This window comes from Galeopterus variegatus, unplaced genomic scaffold (assembly GCF_000696425.1).
Source record: "Galeopterus variegatus unplaced genomic scaffold, G_variegatus-3.0.2 Scaffold228, whole genome shotgun sequence".
Classification (NCBI taxonomy): domain Eukaryota; kingdom Metazoa; phylum Chordata; class Mammalia; order Dermoptera; family Cynocephalidae; genus Galeopterus; species Galeopterus variegatus.
In genome coordinates, this window is record NW_007726339.1 from 532,241 (window position 1) to 550,837 (window position 18,597).

An 18,597-nucleotide genomic window follows, 5' to 3' on the forward strand; every position below is an offset into this window, starting at 1 on the left:
CAGACCGGCTCCCGCTCACTGGCTGAGCGAGGTGTGGGAGCAACACCGAGGGTTGCGATCCCGTTGCCGGTCCTGGTCCGGTATGGGCGCGACACTGAGGGTTGCGATCCGTTGCCGGACACGAAAAAAGACAAAAAAAAAAAAAAAATTAAAAATTAAGTTTAAAAAAGGCTCACTTGGTTAAGAGCGTGGTGCTGATAACACCAAGGTTTAGGGTTTGATCCCAGTACTAGCTACCTGCCAAAAACCATATTAAAAATAGTGTGGGACTATTGCTTTTTTGGGAGGGATACCTCTGATTACAACTTCAGTTTATTTCATGATCATTGGCTAGTCTGGTTTTCCTAATTCTTTCTGGGCCAATTTTGGTTACTTTTATTTTCCTAGAAAATTTTTCATTTTGTCTAAGTTTTCACATTTATTGGAGCAAATTTGTAAATACAGTCCATTCTGCTATCATGTTTGTTTTGAAAATGTGAATTTGTTTCAGCATGATTGCTGTATTAGGGAACAATGTGAACTTTCTGATAACCTTCTTTATACCACTTTATAATAACTTACAAGCTGCAACCCTTCTGACACCCAGACTTCAGATCATTTTCAAGGCAAAGTACCTTATTTATTGTAGTGTTTATACATTTCCTAACCATTTAACATGTACTAAAAATTGCTGCTTTTTTATTAGGTTCCAGATTTTTTGTGTGTGTGTCACTGACAAAGATGTTATACCCCTTACCCCCTTTTTTCCATAAGCTCTATGTGTTTTTTTGTGCAACTTTTCATAGTGTGATGATTTTTTGCAACATATATGTCGCTTTACGGCAGAATTGACTGACAGCAGAATTGATTGTGTATCATAATCTCTTATGACTTTTATTTATTTTAACTTTAATTTTTAAAATTTTAACTTCTACATATTTGTGGGGTACAGTGTGTTGTTTCAATACATGCATGTACTGCACAATGATTCACTTAGGGTAGATAGCATAGTTTTGTACCCATTAGACCATCATATCTCTGCCTCTCCCAACCTCTGGTAACCATTATTCTATTTTCTACTTCTGTGGGAATGTAGTGGATTGAATTATGTCCCCCCCAAAACTCACTGGAGCTTGAATTGTGTCCCCCAAGTTCTATGTATTAGAAACTTAGCCCCCACTGTGACTGGTAATTTTATGTAGCATTTCCCCTGTGTTTTCTTCTAAGTAGTTTCATAGTTATGGGTCTTAAATTTAAGTCTTTAATCCATTTTAAGTTGATTTTTGTGTATGGTGAGAGATATGGGTCTAGTTTCAATCTTCTGTATGTGGATATCCAGTTTTCATGTAGCATGTGGATATCCAGTTTTCCCAGCACCATTTATTGAAGAGGCTGTTCTTTCCCCAGTGTATCTTCTTGGCACCTTTGTCAAAAAGCAGTTGGCTGTAAATGCATGGGTTTGTTTCTGAGTTCCCTATTCCATTCATTAGTCTATTTGTCTGTTTTGATGCCACTGCCATGCTGTTTTGGTTATTATGGCTTTATAGTATATTTTGAAGTCAGGAAGTGCGATGTCTCCAACTTTGTTCTTTTTGTTCAAGATTGCTTTGGCTATATGGGTCTTTTGTGGTTCCATACAAATTTTAAGATTTTTTTTCCTATTTCTGTGAAGAATGTCATTGGTATTTTGATAGGGATTGTGTTGAATGTGTAGATTGCTTTGTGTAATGTGTACATTTTGATGATGTTAATTCTTCCAACTCAAAAACATGGGATATCTTTCCATTTATTTGTGCCTCTTCAATTTTTTTCACCAGTGTTGTATAGTTTTTATTGTAGAGGTCTTTCACCTCCTTGGTTAAATTTACTCTTAGGTATATCATTTATTGGTAGCAATTGTGAATGGAATTACTTTCTTGATTTCTTCTTTGTCTATTTCATTATTGGCATATAGGAAGGCTGTTGATTTTTGTGTGATTTTGTATTCTGAATTCATTATGCTGAATTAATTTATTAGCTGTAGTAATTTTTTGGTGGAGTCTTTAGGGTTTTTTCATGTGAGATCATGTCATGTGCAAATAAAGGTAGTTTGACTTCCTCCTTCCCAATTTGGATGCCCTTTATTGCATTCTCTTGCCTTATTACTGCTGGCTAGAACTTCCAGTACTATGTTGAATAAGAGTGGGGGAAGTGAGCATCCTTGTCTTGTTCCAGATGTTAGAGGAAAAGCCTCTAATTTTTGTACATTCAGTATGATATTAGCTGTGGCTTTGTCATATATGGCCTTTATTGTGTTGAGGTACCTTTCTTCTATACTTATTTTGTTAGGTGTTTTTTTTCATGAAGAGTGTTGGATTTTATCAAATGCTTTTTCTATGTCTATTGAAATTATCATATTTTTTTTCCTTCATTCTGTTGATGTGATGTATCACGTTTATTGATTTGCATTATGTCGAACCATCCTTGCATTTCTGGGATGAATCCCATTTGATCATGGTGAATGATATTTTTAATATGTTATTGGATTCTGTTTGCTAGTATTTTATTGAGGATCTTTGTATCTGTGTTTATTAGGGATATGATATTGGTCTGTAGTTTTCTTTTTTTGTTGTGTCTTTTTCCAGTTTTCATTTGAGATTAATGTTTGCCTTGTAGAATGAGTTTGGAAGTATTCCCCCCTCTTCAATTTTTTGGAAGAATTTGAGAAGAAATGGTATTAGTTCTTCTTTAAATGTTTGGTAGAATTCAGTAGTGAAGCCATCTGGTCCTGGGGTTTTCTTTGTTACGAGACTTTTTATTACTGCTTCAATCTCATTACTTTTTGTTGGCCTGTTTAGATTTTTTAGCTTTTCATTATTCAACCTTGGTAAGTTGGATGTGTCCAGGAATTTATCCATTTCTTCTAGGTTTTCCAGTTTGTTCACATATAGTTGTTCATAGTAGACTCTTATAATCCTTTGTAATTCTGTGGTGTCAGTTATAATGTCTCCTTTTTCATTTCTGATTTTATTTATTTGAGTCTTCTCTCCTTTTTCTTCATTAGTGTAGCTAAAGGTTTGTCAATTTTGTTTATCTTTTTGAAAAACCAACTATTTGTTTCATCAATCTTTTGTATTGATTTTTTAATCTCAAATTCATTTATTTCTGCTCTGATCTTTATTTTTTTGTCCTTCTACTGATTGGGGGTTTGATTTGTTCTTGTTTTTCCAGCTCCTTGAGGTATAATGTTAGATAGTTTATTTGAAGTCTTCTTTGATGTAGGCATTTATTGCTATAATCTTCCCTCTTAGAACTGCTTTTGCTATATCCCATAGGTTCTGGAATATTGTGTTTTCATTTTCATTTGTCTCCAGAAATATTTGAATTTTCTTTTTGATTTCTTCTATGACCCATTTGTTGTTTAAGAGCATGTTGTTTAATTTCCATGTATTGGTAAGGTTTCTCGTGTCCCTTTTTGTTATTGATGTCTAGTTTTATTCCATTGTGGTTAGACAAGGTAGTTGATATGATTTCAGTTTTTTTTAATTTGTGGAGACTTGTTTTGTGTCCTAACATATGGTCTATTCTAGAGAATGCTCCATGTGCTGTGAAGAATGTGTATTCTATAGCTTTGGATAAAATGTTCTATATATGTCTATTAGGTCCAGTCAGCCTAAAATAGAGATTAATTTTGATGTTTCCTGGTTAATTTTCTGTCTGGAAGATATGTCCTTTGTTGAAAGTGGGATGTTAAAGTGCACAGCTGTCATTGTGTTGGAGCCTATTTCTCCCATTAGGTCTAACAGTAATTGCTTTATATACCTGGGTGCTCCAGAGTTGGGTGTGTATGTATTTAGAATTGTTTTATCCTCTTGTTGAATTGATCCACTTATCATTATATTATATGACTTTTCTTATCTTTTTTTTTTTTTTAACTTTCCTTGGCTTGAGGTCTATTTTATCTAAGTATAGCTATTCTTGCTCTTTTTTGGTTTCTGTTTGCATGAAATCTTTTTCCATCCCTTCACTTTCAGACACTGTGTCTTTATAGGTGAAGTGAGTTTCTTGTAGGCAGCATATTGTTGTTTCTTGTTTTATAATCCATGGACCCACTTTGTGTCTTTTAATTGGCACATTTAATCTGTTTACATTTAGAGCTATTGCTGTGGATTGATTGAATTGTGTCCCCCAAAGTCCATATATTAGAAGATTGATTCCCACTGTAACTGTTGAAGGTGGGATATCCTATTATGGTAGTTAAAAGTGGGGCCTTGAAGAGGTGATTAGATTGTAAGGACCATGCGATAGTGAATGGATTAATAATGGTAGTCAGCTGTGTGGTTCTGAGGGCTTTAAAAGAAGAGCACATGAAGTGTTCTCTCTCTCTGCTCTGCCATGTGAGACCCCTGCATTCCTGTAAAGCCACCACCAAAGAAGACCCTCACCAGATGTGTCCCCTGGACTTTGGATTTCCCAGTCTCTGAAACCGTAAGCAATAAATTTCATTTTCTTACAAATTACTCAGTTCCAGGTATTTTGTTATAAGTAACAGAAACAGACTAATACAGTTATTATTGATGTACAGAGACTTGTTTACTGCCATTTTGATCCTTTTTTCCTGGTTTTATTGATCCTTTTTTCCAATCTTACTGTCTTTTGTTGTATTGAGTGTTTTTCTCTAGCAGTGTATTTTGATTTCTTGTTATATAATTTTTAGTATATCTCACAAGTTTTTGTGTTGTGGTTACCATGAGGTGTTATAGTTATAACAGATTATTTTAGAATAATGACTTTGTTATCTAAGAAAAAAGAAAAAACCAAGCCAACTCTCTGCCTTGCTATCATTCACCCCAACTTTTTGACATTTTGTTGTTTCAAGTTACATCTTTTAATATTGCCTCTCTCTTATATGGTTGTTGTATGTGTTAGTGTCTTCTTAGGTTTTTCCTTTAGTCTTCATACTATGAATGTAAGTTCTTTATTCACTGTCCTTATGACATTACAGCCTTCTGATGCTGTCTGTGAACTTACTTTACTAATGAATTGTGTACTTCCAAATGTTTTCTTGATGCTTCTTAGCATCATCTTCTTTCAGGTTGAAGAACTCCCTGTAGCATTTCTTGTAAGATAGGTCTAATGTTGATGAATTCCCTTAGCATTTGTTTGTCTGGGAAAGACTTTATTTCTCCTTTATATTTGAAGGTTAGTTTTGCTGGATAGACAATTCTTGGCTGACAGTCTCTTTTTTCCTTCAGCACCCTGAATATATCATCCTATTCTCTTCTGGCCTGTAGGGTTTCCACTGAGAAATCCACTGCGAGAATGTTATATGTTTCTTTTCTGTTGCTGCTTTCAGTATTCTTTATGTTTGTTTTTTGATAATTTGATAATGATGTGCCTTGGAGTGTTCCTTCTTGGATTGAGTTTGATTGGCAACCTCTGAGCTTCCTATACCTGGATGTTGTCATCTTTCTTTATACTTGGGAAATTTTCAGCCATTGTTTTCTCAAATATATTTTCTACATCTCTACCTTTTTCTTCCTCTTTGGGTATGCTAATTATGTGGAGGTTATTTCCCTTGAGGGAGTCCCATATTTGCTGTATTTATTTCATTTTTTCTTATTCTTTTTTCTTTTTGCTCCTCTGATTTGATAATTTCATAATTTCATATGTTCTGTCTTTGAGCTCACTGATTCTTTCCTCTGAGTCTGTTGTTGATGCTTTTGAAGCTTTCTGTTGAGTTTTTCAGTTTAGATAATGTATTCTTTATTTCTAGAATTTCTTTTTTTAAAAATAATTGATTTGATTCCTTTGTCACATTTCTTGTTCTGTTTCTTTGTTTTCCAGATATCATCTAATTTTCTATCTGTATTTTCTTGTGGCTTCCTGAACATCCTTAAGAGGGTTATTCTGAATTCTCTGTCAGACATTTCATAAATCTGCTGTTTCTCTGGATCTGTTGCTGGTGCTTCATTTATTTTCTTTGTTGGTGTCATATTTCTCTGCTCTTTCTTGATTTTTGTGTCTTTATGTTAATGCCTGGGCATTTGAGGAGACTGCTACGTCTTCTAGATTTTATAGGTGTTCTTTGGCGGTGTTAGACCTGTACAGGTTAATATCAGAGCGCTGTCTCTTGTCTATGATTTTGGTTAATTCCAAAATTGGGGGTATTTCCTGTGGGGACCAGCACTTGAGCTCTGTGGTGGCACTAAATTACTGCTTTGCTGCTGATTCTCTGGGGAAGCGTTTCTGTTCTGATGATTTTTTTTTTTTTTTTGACCGGTAAGGGGATCACAACCCTCCGCATGGTGTGGTCCGCACCATGCCCAGCCAGTGAGTGTACTGGCCATCCCTACATAGGATCCAAACCCTCGGCCTCTGCATTCATAGCGCCGCACTCTCCTGAGTGAGCCACGGGGCCAGCCCTATTCTGATGAATTTTAATTATTGACCTTTTAATCACTTCCAGGTCTTGTGAAGTTAGGTACACCTGGGCTGTGTGGAAATTTTGGCTCAGGACTGAGTCTTTCCAACTAACTGTGCCCCTGCAGTTCTATCAATCTGACCAGCTGCCCACTCTGCACCCCAATGTTCTCCCAAAGGCCAGCCTCCCTCCCACACAGCAGATGCTTTCCCTGGGGTGGGCTCACACAGGTCGTTCACAATGACTCACCAGCCTCTGGGTGGTTCCTTGGGTTGGCTGTGGCCCCTTTCTTCTATGTGGATCCACAGGATCCCTGTCAGTGGTTTCCCTGGCCTGGGATCTGGTATAGTGCACTCCGAGGCCCTCTTGTCCCTTGCAGACTCCAGGCAACTTCACGCAAAAGGATCAGCTGCGGCTTTTGCTGGCTCCTGCTCTGTTTGCTGTAGCTTCTTCCTGCCTCTCACAGGGCTGGCTCTAACACGGCCAGGGCTTGAAATGGTTGCAGTGGTTTCTTCTTCCTCTCTCCGCAGCTTACCATATCCTATGAGCCCGTGGCCAGTGCACCCTATTTCACACTGTCTAGAAGACTCTTCTGCTGCGATCCCAGAGCTCCAGTGCACAGCACTTGGATTTCTGCCCAGATGTCGCCTCATCAGAGAGCTGCCCTGATCACCCTATCCAAAACAGCGCCTGTGCCTGTCTTTCTCCTAATACTCTGTCCCTCACCTGCTTTCGTTTTGTTAAGAACACCGGTCACCACCGGCAGTTATGTAGTTAAGTGTTTACTGAATAATGTTCACTCCTGAGACCCTAGGTGAGTGGAACCTGGGAACCTGATTCTTACACAACTTTCAGCCATTCCCTGTTTTCAGCTCACACCTCATTCCTGCCATTCAGGATACCTAGTCCCAACACTTTTGGGGGTTTCTGTGGGGCAGATGGTTTGCTGTTCACTGTTAGGCCTCTCTACTTATCTCTGGGCTAGTTTCTGCTCTGTGGAGTCAGTTTCCACTCTCTTGGCTTTCTGTTTCTGGTCACCTCTGCAGGAAAGCTTTCCCAGCTGAGGTTGAAGGAGACCACACCCTGCTTTCTTGTTTCTGTTCTCGCGCAGAGGTGACCAGAGGATGGTGCCGCTGGGGAGCCCCAGAGGCTCAAGTTCTGGGGCCAGTTGGCCAGGGTTTGAATCGCAGCTCTGGCATCTGTTAGTGGTGTGGTCTCAGGCAAGTCACTTAACACTTCCGAACCTGTTTTCTAAAGAAAAGAGAATCTACCAGGAATTAGAATTATAATCTATGTGATACACACACAAACTCTTCCTCTAGGAGCAGTGGTAAGTATTCGCTATTTCAGTGTCCATTAACTACCACAAACAATGGGAATTAATATACCTTGCTCTTGTGCCATCAAATCTCAGTCCTTTTGTTACTAAGATCAGCATCCCTTTCCCCTTTTCCCTTGGGACGACATTGTCTTCAGCCTGTGCTTGTTTTTCTGGTCTTCACTTCTCTTTTCCGTTTTGAGATTTTCCTTCTTTTCCTGAGATCTTTTGAAATATATTTGCTACATTTTATCTATCATTTCTAGGTGATTTTTAAGTTGAGTATTTTTAGGTTCTTTGCTGTATTACTAGAAAGGGGAATTTTATTTAATTCTATTTTTGTCCTATGCAGTCATGTCCATCTTCTTCATGTTTCATTCCAAAGACAAACGTGTAAATCCAAATTCATGTAAAAGAGAAGTAACTTACTATTCTCTTACATCAACAGGCACATCTAAGTACCTATGGTTAGAATAGAATGTATCATCTCTTAGGGCCGGCCCGTGGCTCACTTGGGAGAGTGCGGAGCTGATAACACCAAGGCCACGGGTTCGGATCCTATATAGGGATGGCCGGTTCGCTCACTGGCTGAGCGTGGTGCTGACAACACCAAACCAAGGGTTAAGATCCCTTTACTGGTCATCTTTAAAAAAAAAAAAAAAAAGAAAGAAAGAAAAAGAATGTATCATCTCTTAACAAGTTTGAAATAGCTCCTTTTCTCTGCAGGATTAGGACAGGTAGCTGTGTCTGTGGTGGGCACCAGATGAAGTGATTTGTTTGTGATTCGGGGCCATGCCAAATCAAAGTGGCTCTGCTTTTACGTATTGGCCATAAGATCTGTGATTGTCTCGTTTTGAGCAAAGCATTTATTGTTTTCTCTGACTCTAATGTTCTGGATGTTGTCACCTTGTCCCCCAAGGATTGTCTCAGTTTACTAGGAAGAAGCTAGAGAGGAGAGGTGACCTGTGTGTGCACGTGGAAGACTTCATGGCATAAATATTACACCTTTGTAGATGTTTTGATTTGTGAAGTTCTGTATTGTGGAAAAACCAGCCAGCATAGAAGAAAAATAGCTGTTACACTGCATAATGGCTAAGTATTGACAAGCCAGAGTGGGTCCTGAGCTGGGTAGAGCTGCGTAGGCTGTAGTGAGACCTTCATGCAAACCTGGATGTATCAGAAATGCCTGTTTCTCCTGAGTTAAACTGGTATAAAAATGCAATTATCTTTCATTGATTCTGTAATTATCAGATTTCATTTACATAGCATCTACCTGATATACTTTTTTCATTCCTTTCTCTTCTAACCTGTGTTTTTTCTTTGGTTTATCTCCTTTCAAACTTTCTTAGTTATATTTTGGGTGTGTCTCTTCTAAACAACATATAACTGTGTTTGTTTTTCCAATGTAGTTTTTTCGTTTTTTGTTGGTTTATTTTCTGCTTCATACTAACTGTAATTAATGATCACAATATTTGGAATTATTGCAGCTGTCATGTTTTGTGTTTTATGTTTTCCATGCTGTTCTGTTTTTCTCATTTCCTTTGATTGGTTAGATTGAACATGTTCTTTCTTGGTATGTTTTTTCCCTTTACTATTTTGGATTTTGTACATTTATTTCCCTCTCTCCCTACATTTTTTAGTGGTTACCTTTAAGTTGTTCGCAGACACGTTGAACATTTGTCTTTAAACGAAGAGTCTAAAGTTAGTATCTTCTCTTTTCCCAAATTAAACAAGGTTCTTCATCTACTTATTTTCTGTCATTCTCATCTATTTGCACCACACCCATACCTAAATAGGAGCTGATTGTAATTTTAGTTCTAGGGTATGAGGAAAAACATTAAAAATGTGTTTGAATCAGTATTTGGAGTTATTGATGTGTTTTTCTGAGTTCAGTACTCATCACCATGTCCAGCTTTCCACTCATTACGTTTTTTTTTTTTTCCCCTCAATGTGTGTTTCCAGAGGATGTAAATTTTCTAAGTGCTGGTATATGTTAAAATTTTATTTTTTCCATATTTTATTTTTATTTTCTCTTATTATTACTTTTATTTTCCCTTATTCTTGCCTTTTGGTTTGGCTGGTATAAGATTTCAGAATCAAATTATTTTTTCTTAGCTCTCTATTGCTCTCTTATTTTCAGGAAGTGTTCTGATCTTTCCCTGTAATTGGTTGTCATATATTCTTTTTATACTTTATTTTCAGAAGTTTCATTACCATCTGCTTGAATTTGGTCTTGCCATCTTCTTTATTTCTGAAATATTTTCAGTTCTTTGAATTTACCAGGTTCCACCATGTGTTCTGTGTGATGCTTCCTCTTTGTACAGAGACTACAGGTTATCTCCCAATATACTTTTTTCTTTCTTACATAATAGACTTAACAGTTTAGGGCCGGCCCATGGCTCACTTGAGAGAGTGAAGTGTTGATAACACCAAGGCCACGGGTTTGGATCCCTATATAACGGATGGCTGGTTCGCTCACTTGGGAGAGTGTGGTGCTGACAACACCAAGTCAAGGGTTAAGATCCCCTTACCAGTCATCTTTCAAAAAAACAAAAAAACCAGTTTTTCAGCTGGGCACATTCAGAAACAATACACTTTTGAATTTCCCTGCTGCTCCTTCCCAGCCCCCCTCTTTGCTGCTCCTTAGGATGCAGATATGATGACTGGAGTTATCTTAGAGTTACCGTGAGAGTGGAGGAAGAGGTGGGCATGACGGAGTCCCTGGACCTGCCCTGAACCAATTGCCTTTAGACTGCTGTGAGTAGAAGAAAGATACATTCTCTTGATTAACACACTGTCACTCTTTTTTCCTATTGTTCACAGTTGAATCTTGTTCTCATCACTTCCTGAATTGCCCTTTATATCCCATCTTCTTGGAGAACACATCATGAATCTTCTAAGACTGCTCAAGTGGCTTTCAGTAGAACTAAATCTGGCACCCTTATTTAGAATTGTCCTCTCCATTTCTGTGCATAATATTCCCTGGATATGTTTTTATCAAAGATTCAGAGCACGTTATTTCATTTGCATGTATAAATGTTTGTTTCCCTCTACAAGATTGAAAGCTTCTTAAGGGAAGACTTGAATTTTATTCATCCTGAAATCTACAAAACCCAAAGGAATATCTGGCACATAGAAGTTCAGTGATTGATTGATTTTTTTTGTTGTTGTTTTGTTTTGTTTTTGGTACAGGGATCCTACCCTGGACCTTGGTGTTATCAATGCCGTGCTCTAACCAACTGAGCTAACCAGTCAGCCCTTGATTTTTTAGTTCTCTCACAAAGTAAATGCTGAACCAGAACAGTCTGTGGAGGAATAGCTCTCTTTTCCCAGTTCCTCTACATCTTTCCAATGTCACCTAATGTAATTGCAGCCAATTGAATGGGGTGTGTATTGTTACAGGGATTATTGTCATTCAAGGATGTGTCTATGGAGTTCACCTGGGAAGAATGGCAGCTACTGGATTCTACGCAGAAGTACCTATACAGGGATGTGATCTTGGAAAACTATAACAACTTGGTATCAGTGGGTAAGTATAGCTTCTCTATTTAACTCAGATTGTGAGTTGTAAATTTTCATCTTTTTCTTTTGTTGATCTGCCCGGGACCTCTGAGGTGCATAATGATTATGAACTCAAACTTTAGTGGTCACATGTTCTTAGCCCTATTTGGCCTTCACCTCCTAAGTGTAATCTCTCCCCAAGTACAAATGAACAGTTTCATTTTGTACTTCCAGATCCCTTAGTCTCATCTGTAGCAGTTTGGCCTACATCCTTTGTGATTTTCTATTAACAGGGTATCATGGTACCAAACCTGATTTAATCTTTAAGTTGGAGCAAGGAGAAGAGCCCTGGATAATAAATGCCAAAATTTCCAGTCACAGCTGTCCAGGTGGGTGAGTGAGAACCAGGAAGATGGTGGAGTGGGGGGAACCTGTTCTCTGAGGGGTTGGCATTGCCACTGTGTTGTGTATAGAAACTCTTCTGACAGTCCTGAGCCACTGGAGCTGACCCAGGATGGAACCACAAGCTCCTCAGTTAAGGAAATCTCTGTCACTTCACACATTTGGGCTTTCCTTCCTCCCATAGGTTTGAGAGGTAGGCGTGCCCCTCTTCTCTGAATCTGCTCGAAGTTTGCTCTCTGGGTTAGTTCCCTTCCTTCCTGTGGTCATGGACTTTACTAGGCATTGAGGCCTTCAGAGAATTTCTTTTTCCTCTCACTTGGTATGTGACTCATGTACTTCCCTTACTTTTATTTTCTCTTTTATTTTCCACATTTAATTTTCTCAGACTTTACCCACAGTCTTACACCTGGTCTTGCCTGTATCCTTGAGTGATTTTACACACCTCGTGCTTCCCTTTAGATTTGTCCAAAGGGGTTTATTTCCCCAATTTGTCTGTCCTCTCCTGTGTTGTAAGTATTGAAAGGCTCTTCCATTCTAAATATTTAAGCTTTTTTTCCACCAATGTTATAACATCAAAATTGACATCCTCTTCCTCTTTTTTCTTTTGCACTTGAACCTTGGGTTAAAACCTGAAGGTAGGGCCGGCCCGGTGGCGCACTGGAGAGTGCGCCGCTTGGGAGTGCGGCGGCACTCCCGCCGAGGGTTCGGATCCCATGTGGAGACCGGTTCCCGCTCACTGGCTGAGCGCGGTGCGGGTGCAACACCTAGGGTTGCGGTCCCGTTGCCGGTCAGTAAAAAAGACAAAAAGGAAAAAAAAAAAAACCTGAAGGTATATGCTTTCAGGTAAACTCCCCTGTGCTCTCCCAGACTTCATTCTCAGTATCAGAAATGGTAGCATTCTTCTTTTGTTTCCCTATTTTTGTTACTCTTGTTACACTTCTCATCCTGCATCTTGGTCTCTGTGGACCCACCTTGAATATCCTGTCTCCTCTCTCCTTTGTTAATCTCACTTCTGTTTCTGTATTTTATTCTCGAAAAGTGTATTATAGTGCTTGTCTCCTCAGTTGTCCCGCAGACTGGATCAGTGTTACCTCTTACCTGGACAGCTTGAATTCTCAGTCATATTTGAGAACGTTCATCTTCTTCTTAGCTGCAGCTACTAGGTTTGTTTTCATAAGCATCCTATCACTAGTCTGAGAAAATAAACATATATCTTAAATCCCTGATTCAACCAGAGTAAGACAATAAGATATTCATAATCTCAAATGACAAATTGTCTGCCATAGGCAGCTCCACAGTGGCTTAATTCAGAAGCTTTGTGATGTCAGGAATCAAGCTTTCATCTGTCCTCCCTTTTGTCATCCTCAGATGTTACACTTTTCTTTCATGAACCCTCTTTAGCATAGTCTGGAAGCTTCCTCAGTGCCAGACATCACAGGCAGACATGGCAGGAACCACTGGAACAAGTACTGTTTCTTTCTGAAAAATCTGTTTAATCAGTGCCCAGTCTTTCACAGAGGCCTGCCCGCATGTTTTCTTAAAATTCACACGTCAATCCCTATGCCAGTCATGGTGTGAGGTGGGGCAGGCTCTGGGAGTGGTGCCCTGCCCATTGACCAGACCACGTGGATAAGAGAAGGGTGGATGTCCTCACGCAGCCAGGGCTACCACATGGAAGGCGGGATCATGGCCTTGTGGTAGGCAAAGAACAGTGTGTTATAGGCCCACCTTTGGATATTTAACATAATTTACCCTCTGTCCATTTGCACATCTCCAAAAAGTTCATGTTAACATGAAATATAATCATCCTTTCTAGAAAGGGAGGCAATACATGTTCTCATCCCGGACCAGAATCCAGGTTCAAGTCCAGGATCCCTTGGGATGTGTGCGGTACTGTCAGGCAGGTGTGGATGAAGTCCTCATGATCCGAATTGGCTCATAGTCAAAAGATAAGTTGTCTATTCCAAACATACATAGTGGAAGAGAAGGAACCAGGAAATTATATGAGAAACTCCTCTTTCCAGAAGGGAAAGATAGAAGACAACAGTCATTGCTGGTCCACTGGACACTTCATCTCACTTAGAGATTAGGGAAGGCTGTTTTGCCCTGGCATTGGTGTGGTTTCAAGGCCCCTGGCACTTCCTTCGAGAGGATCTTTCTTTCTGTTGTCCTTTGTGACCACAGCTAACATAAACTTTTGAGAGAATGCCCATTCTGTGGGCTATTGTTATAGTTTCAGTGGCAGCTGTCATACTCATCATTGTGGTGCTGTTTTGGCCTTGCAGATGGATTCTTGCCTTATCTGCGTCACAGTCTCCTCCAGGGCTGTTTTCTGTCTTTTTTATTTGTGCTTGTTCCCTAGGTGGTCTCATCCGTCATATCATTTAACACCTTCCATATGCTGTTGACTCCCAGCTTTCACTGAGCCCTGAATGCAGGTCTGACTGCCTATTTGCTATCTCCATTTGGTTGTTTAACTGAGATCTCAAATGTAATCACATCCAAAGTACCATCCTTCGTTTTCCTTCAGACATGTCTTTACCTGTGTTTGCCATCTCTAGAGAGAAGCACCACCTTGCTGTTCAAGCTATTCATTCATCTCCTCTCCCAGTGCTTATATCTAGTCCTTCAGTATATTTTCTTAGTTCTCTCTCCAAATACGTTCCAAATTTTCTCATCTCCAGAAGTGTAGTCAAAACCATTATCATTTCATCCTTAGGTGGTTAGAGCATGGTACTGACATCCTAGACTGCCGAATGGCTTTCTGATTTGCCTCTCTGCCCTTATTCGTGTTTTACATAACAGCCAAAGTGATCTTTTAAAAGCAGAAGACTAATCAGAATCTCCTGTAATTCTAAACCTTAAGGTAAAATGAAAACTTTTTGCTTTGGCCTTACATAATTTGGTCCCTGCTTTCCCTGTATTCACTCAGTGGGTTTTAGCTATACTGGCTTTTTCTATTTCTTAAACTGTGCCAAGCAGCTTCCTTTCTCAGAAACTTTGTACTTGGTATTCTTTCTGTTTAGAGTGTTAATTTCTTATGGATCATTCATTCTCATCTTCAGTGTCTCATTGTCACCCTACCTAAATGTCATACTTTAGTTATTCTGTATCCTGTGAATTCACTTTTTAGTTAAGTAAAACCTTGAGTAATAAAATTAAAATGTAAAATAATTGGCTATTGGCTCCTCAGCACAGGCTAAATTTTTTAAACCTCTAGTTTAAAAATTGTGTTTGATCACTGCTGTTTTGCTACCAATTTCCATGAGGGACTTTTTAGTTAAGTAAAACCTTGAGTAATAAAATTAAAATGTAAAATAATTGGCTATTGGCTTCTCAGCACAGGCTAAATTTTTTAAACCTCTAGTTTAAAAATTGTGTTTGATCACTGCTGTTTTGCTACCAATTTCCATGAGGGGGGAGGACCTGTTTTAGTTTGGTTTGATTCAGTTCTCTTGCCCCCATGCAATATTCCTTTTGAACCAGTGTTATAGGCCTGTTACCAAAAAAAAAAAAAAAAAAAAAAAGATTCATTGCATAGCAACTCCAAAGCTCTTTAATTCCATATCAGTTTCATGTTATGATTCAAAAAGTATGTTTTATTTTGTTTTCTAGAAGGCTGGGAAGAATGGTACCAGAAAAATCAAGATGAGCTTGAAAGTGTGGAGAGAAGCTATACTTGTAATATGTTTGGGAAACTTCATCTGAGCAAAACTCATGTTTCTTCAAGACAAAGACTCCATAAGTATAACACACATGGGAAAAGTTTGACACAAAACTCAGGTTCAAGCAGAAGTTATATAAGAAGGAATCTTGATAAATTTCATGGTTATGAGGAATCATATTTTCTTAAGCATCAAAGAGCTCATAGCATAGAGAAAAACTGTGTGTGTAGTGAATGTGGGAAAGCTTTTCGTTGTAAATCACAGCTCATTGTACATCTTAGAATTCATACAGGAGAGAGACCTTATGAATGCACTAAATGTGAAAGAGCCTTCAGTGCCAAGTCAAACCTTAATGCTCATCAGAGAGTTCATACAGGAGAAAAACCCTACTCATGTACGGAATGTGGGAAAGTCTTCTCTTTCAGGTCACAGCTCATTGTCCATCAGGAAATTCACACAGGAGGGAAGCCCTATGGTTGTAGTGAATGTGGGAAAGCCTACAGTTGGAAATCACAGCTTATTTTACACCAGAGAAGTCATACAGGAGTGAAACCCTATGAATGTAGTGAATGTGGGAAAGCCTTTAGTTTGAAGTCACCATTTGTTGTACACCAGAGAACTCATACAGGAGTGAAACCCCATAAATGTAATGAATGCGGAAAAGCCTTTAGGAGCAAGTCCTACCTCCTCGTTCACATCAGAATGCATACAGGAGAGAAACCCTATCAATGCAGTGATTGTGGGAAAGCTTTCAATATGAAGACACAGCTCATTGTACATCAGGGAGTTCACACAGGAAATAATCCTTATCAATGCAGTGAATGTGGGAAAGCCTTTGGTAGGAAGGAACAGCTCAGTGCACATCTGAGAGCTCACGCAGGAGAGAAGCCCTATGGGTGCGGTGAGTGTGGGAAGGCTTTCAGCAGCAAGTCATACCTCGTTATACACAGGAGAACACACACAGGAGAGAGACCCTATGAATGCAGCTTGTGTGAGAGAGCCTTTTGTGGGAAATCACAGCTCATCATACATCAGAGAACTCACTCAACAGAGAAGCCCTATGAATGCAATGAGTGTGAAAAGGCCTATCCGAGGAAGGCATCACTTCAGATACACCAGAAAACTCATTCAGGAGAGAAACCTTTTAAATGCAGTGAGTGTGGGAAAGCCTTCACCCAGAAGTCGTCTCTCAGTGAACATCAGAGGGTTCATACAGGAGAAAAACCATGGAAATGCTCTGAGTGTGGGAAATCCTTCTGTTGGAACTCAGGGCTTCGTATACATCGGAAAACTCACAAGTGAGAAGTTAGAATGATGAAGTAAACTTTAGAAGCCTCTCAGACATTGATGCTCAGGAGACTTCAAATGATAATAAAGGCAGGATTTATAAGCAGGAGGCCCTAAAAATACACTTGTGTCAAATAAGTCATATAGGAGAAAGAGAAATCATATTTGGAATGAGTATGCAAAAGCCTTCAGAAATAAGTCATATAAATTTTTTTAGATGAGAGAATAATTGAAGGAATGAGTAGCAGTAAATGTACCAAATGTTGTAGTGGCATCATTATGCAGATTTGGAGAATTCATACTGAGAACATCTTACAAGTTTAATAAATCAGGAAAGCATTTTCCATAGAAAGTGGAAAGTAACATTCCAGACTTGAAGCTATGTTTTGATAAAATAAAGTCAAGAAAATCTCAACTATAAGTAGTAGACTTTTAATGGTTGAGTGTAAAGTTTCTTGTTTTTTTTTTAATATGTAAATAAAGTAATGGTCAGAAAAACCACAAGGAACATATTCTGAAAGTTAAGGAATCTTTAGTAAGGCTCCTGAGTTAACACTGAATAGCATTTTTTTAAATTTTGGTATTTTATTTTTTAATGTAATTTGTTTTATATATATATATTTGATAGTTTGCGGAATAACATCCTCCAGCATTCTCCGTATTAAATGCTAAATATCAGCATTGTCTCTTTATTTCTTAGCAATATAACTAAAATAATGTGGCTTATAATATATGAAAGGATACAGTTCTCACTCCAAGTAAGTTTACTTATTCACTAGTCTCCATAGGCAAGTCAGGGCATTGTTACAGTGCTACTTCTTGAGAGAATGCAATATAATGAACATTTATATTTTAGCAGTTCAGTGTCTGTTCTCTGTTGATGGATATGAGCACCCTTGTTTTCTCTGGATTATGCTTCCTTGTGGAAGTGTCTTCTAGGCTGTCCTTTCCATGCCTCTAGTGAGCATTGTACCCATTGCTGGAAAATGGTACTCTCTTTTCCAGGATTTTGAGTCCGTAATTCAGTCTCATGAACCAGAAAGGAAATGTAGGAACTCATTTATTCTTGTCCCAGAATGCTATTGATACCATCAAATAGTTCTGCTAAGTTGATTCCCAGAATAATTTTGGATACTATCCCTTTTTGAACCTGGTTCTCTGGCCTGTGTGATTCCTCATATCTTTTCACTAAAAAAGTTTTTATTCCTTAAGAGGAATGAGTTTCTATTTCTTATCATGTAAGGGCTTTAATTGATAAATTGTTGCCCTGGAGTAGTTTTTAGGAAACAAACTGTTAGAGAAAAGTGGGATATGTGGTTTAGGTTTTTTCCTGAGATACAAAATCAGATTTCTTTTATATTCCAAAATAGGAACTTTTTAGCCCATCATATGAAATAGTCCTGTTGTTTGTGTATACCTAGAACCTTGTGACTCTGATGGTAAGATTCTGGGAACACTGAGGAACTATTGCCATGGGAGAATTTTAAATTTATGAAGAAATCTGGGACAGGAGATGAGATGGTTACTTTTTATCATACTAGGTTTTTTTTTTTTTTAAAAGATGACCGGTAAGGGGATCTTAACCCTTGACTTGGTGTTGTCAGCACCACGCTCAGCCAGTGAGCGAACCGGCCATCCCTATATAGGATCCGAACCCGTGGCCTTGGTGTTATCAGCACCACTCTCTCCCGAGTGAGCCACGGGCCGGCCCTATCATACTAGGTTTTATATCACAAGAATAAGAGGCTTGAATCCCTGAAACCTCATCTCAAGGCTGAGTGTCAGATTCAGCAACTTTCTGTGGCATTGCTGAAATAATTACTTACTTGTAGCTGTAGGGTTGAGATGGTGGAAATCTAGTAGTATATTTGGCTTGCTGAATTAGAAAGTCAGTCCACCTCAAATGCTCACTAAATCACTTATGTAAACGTGCATTGAAAAAGTTGGCCCTGGGCCGGCCCGGTGGCGCACTGCTACAGTGCGCCGCTTGGGAGCGCAGAGGCGCTCCCGCCGAGGGTTTGGATCCCACATACAGACCGGTT

The 18,597-nt window shown here is 38.9% G+C and overlaps 1 protein-coding gene across 1 annotated transcript in view; it reads left to right on the top strand.

The window, feature by feature from the left end:
• The window catches only part of ZNF26 (zinc finger protein 26), a 29,392-nt gene extending 12,159 nt beyond the window's left edge, over nucleotides 1–17,233 (top strand). The window contains exons 2-4 of the mRNA XM_008566193.1: nucleotides 11,103–11,229; nucleotides 11,495–11,590; nucleotides 15,219–17,233. Coding sequence (XP_008564415.1) covers nucleotides 11,103–11,229; nucleotides 11,495–11,590; nucleotides 15,219–16,570 — 1,575 coding nt within the window. The 3' untranslated portion in view covers nucleotides 16,571–17,233. The remainder of the gene's footprint in view (nucleotides 1–11,102; nucleotides 11,230–11,494; nucleotides 11,591–15,218) is intronic.
• The last annotated feature ends 1,364 nt before the right edge of the window (nucleotides 17,234–18,597 follow it).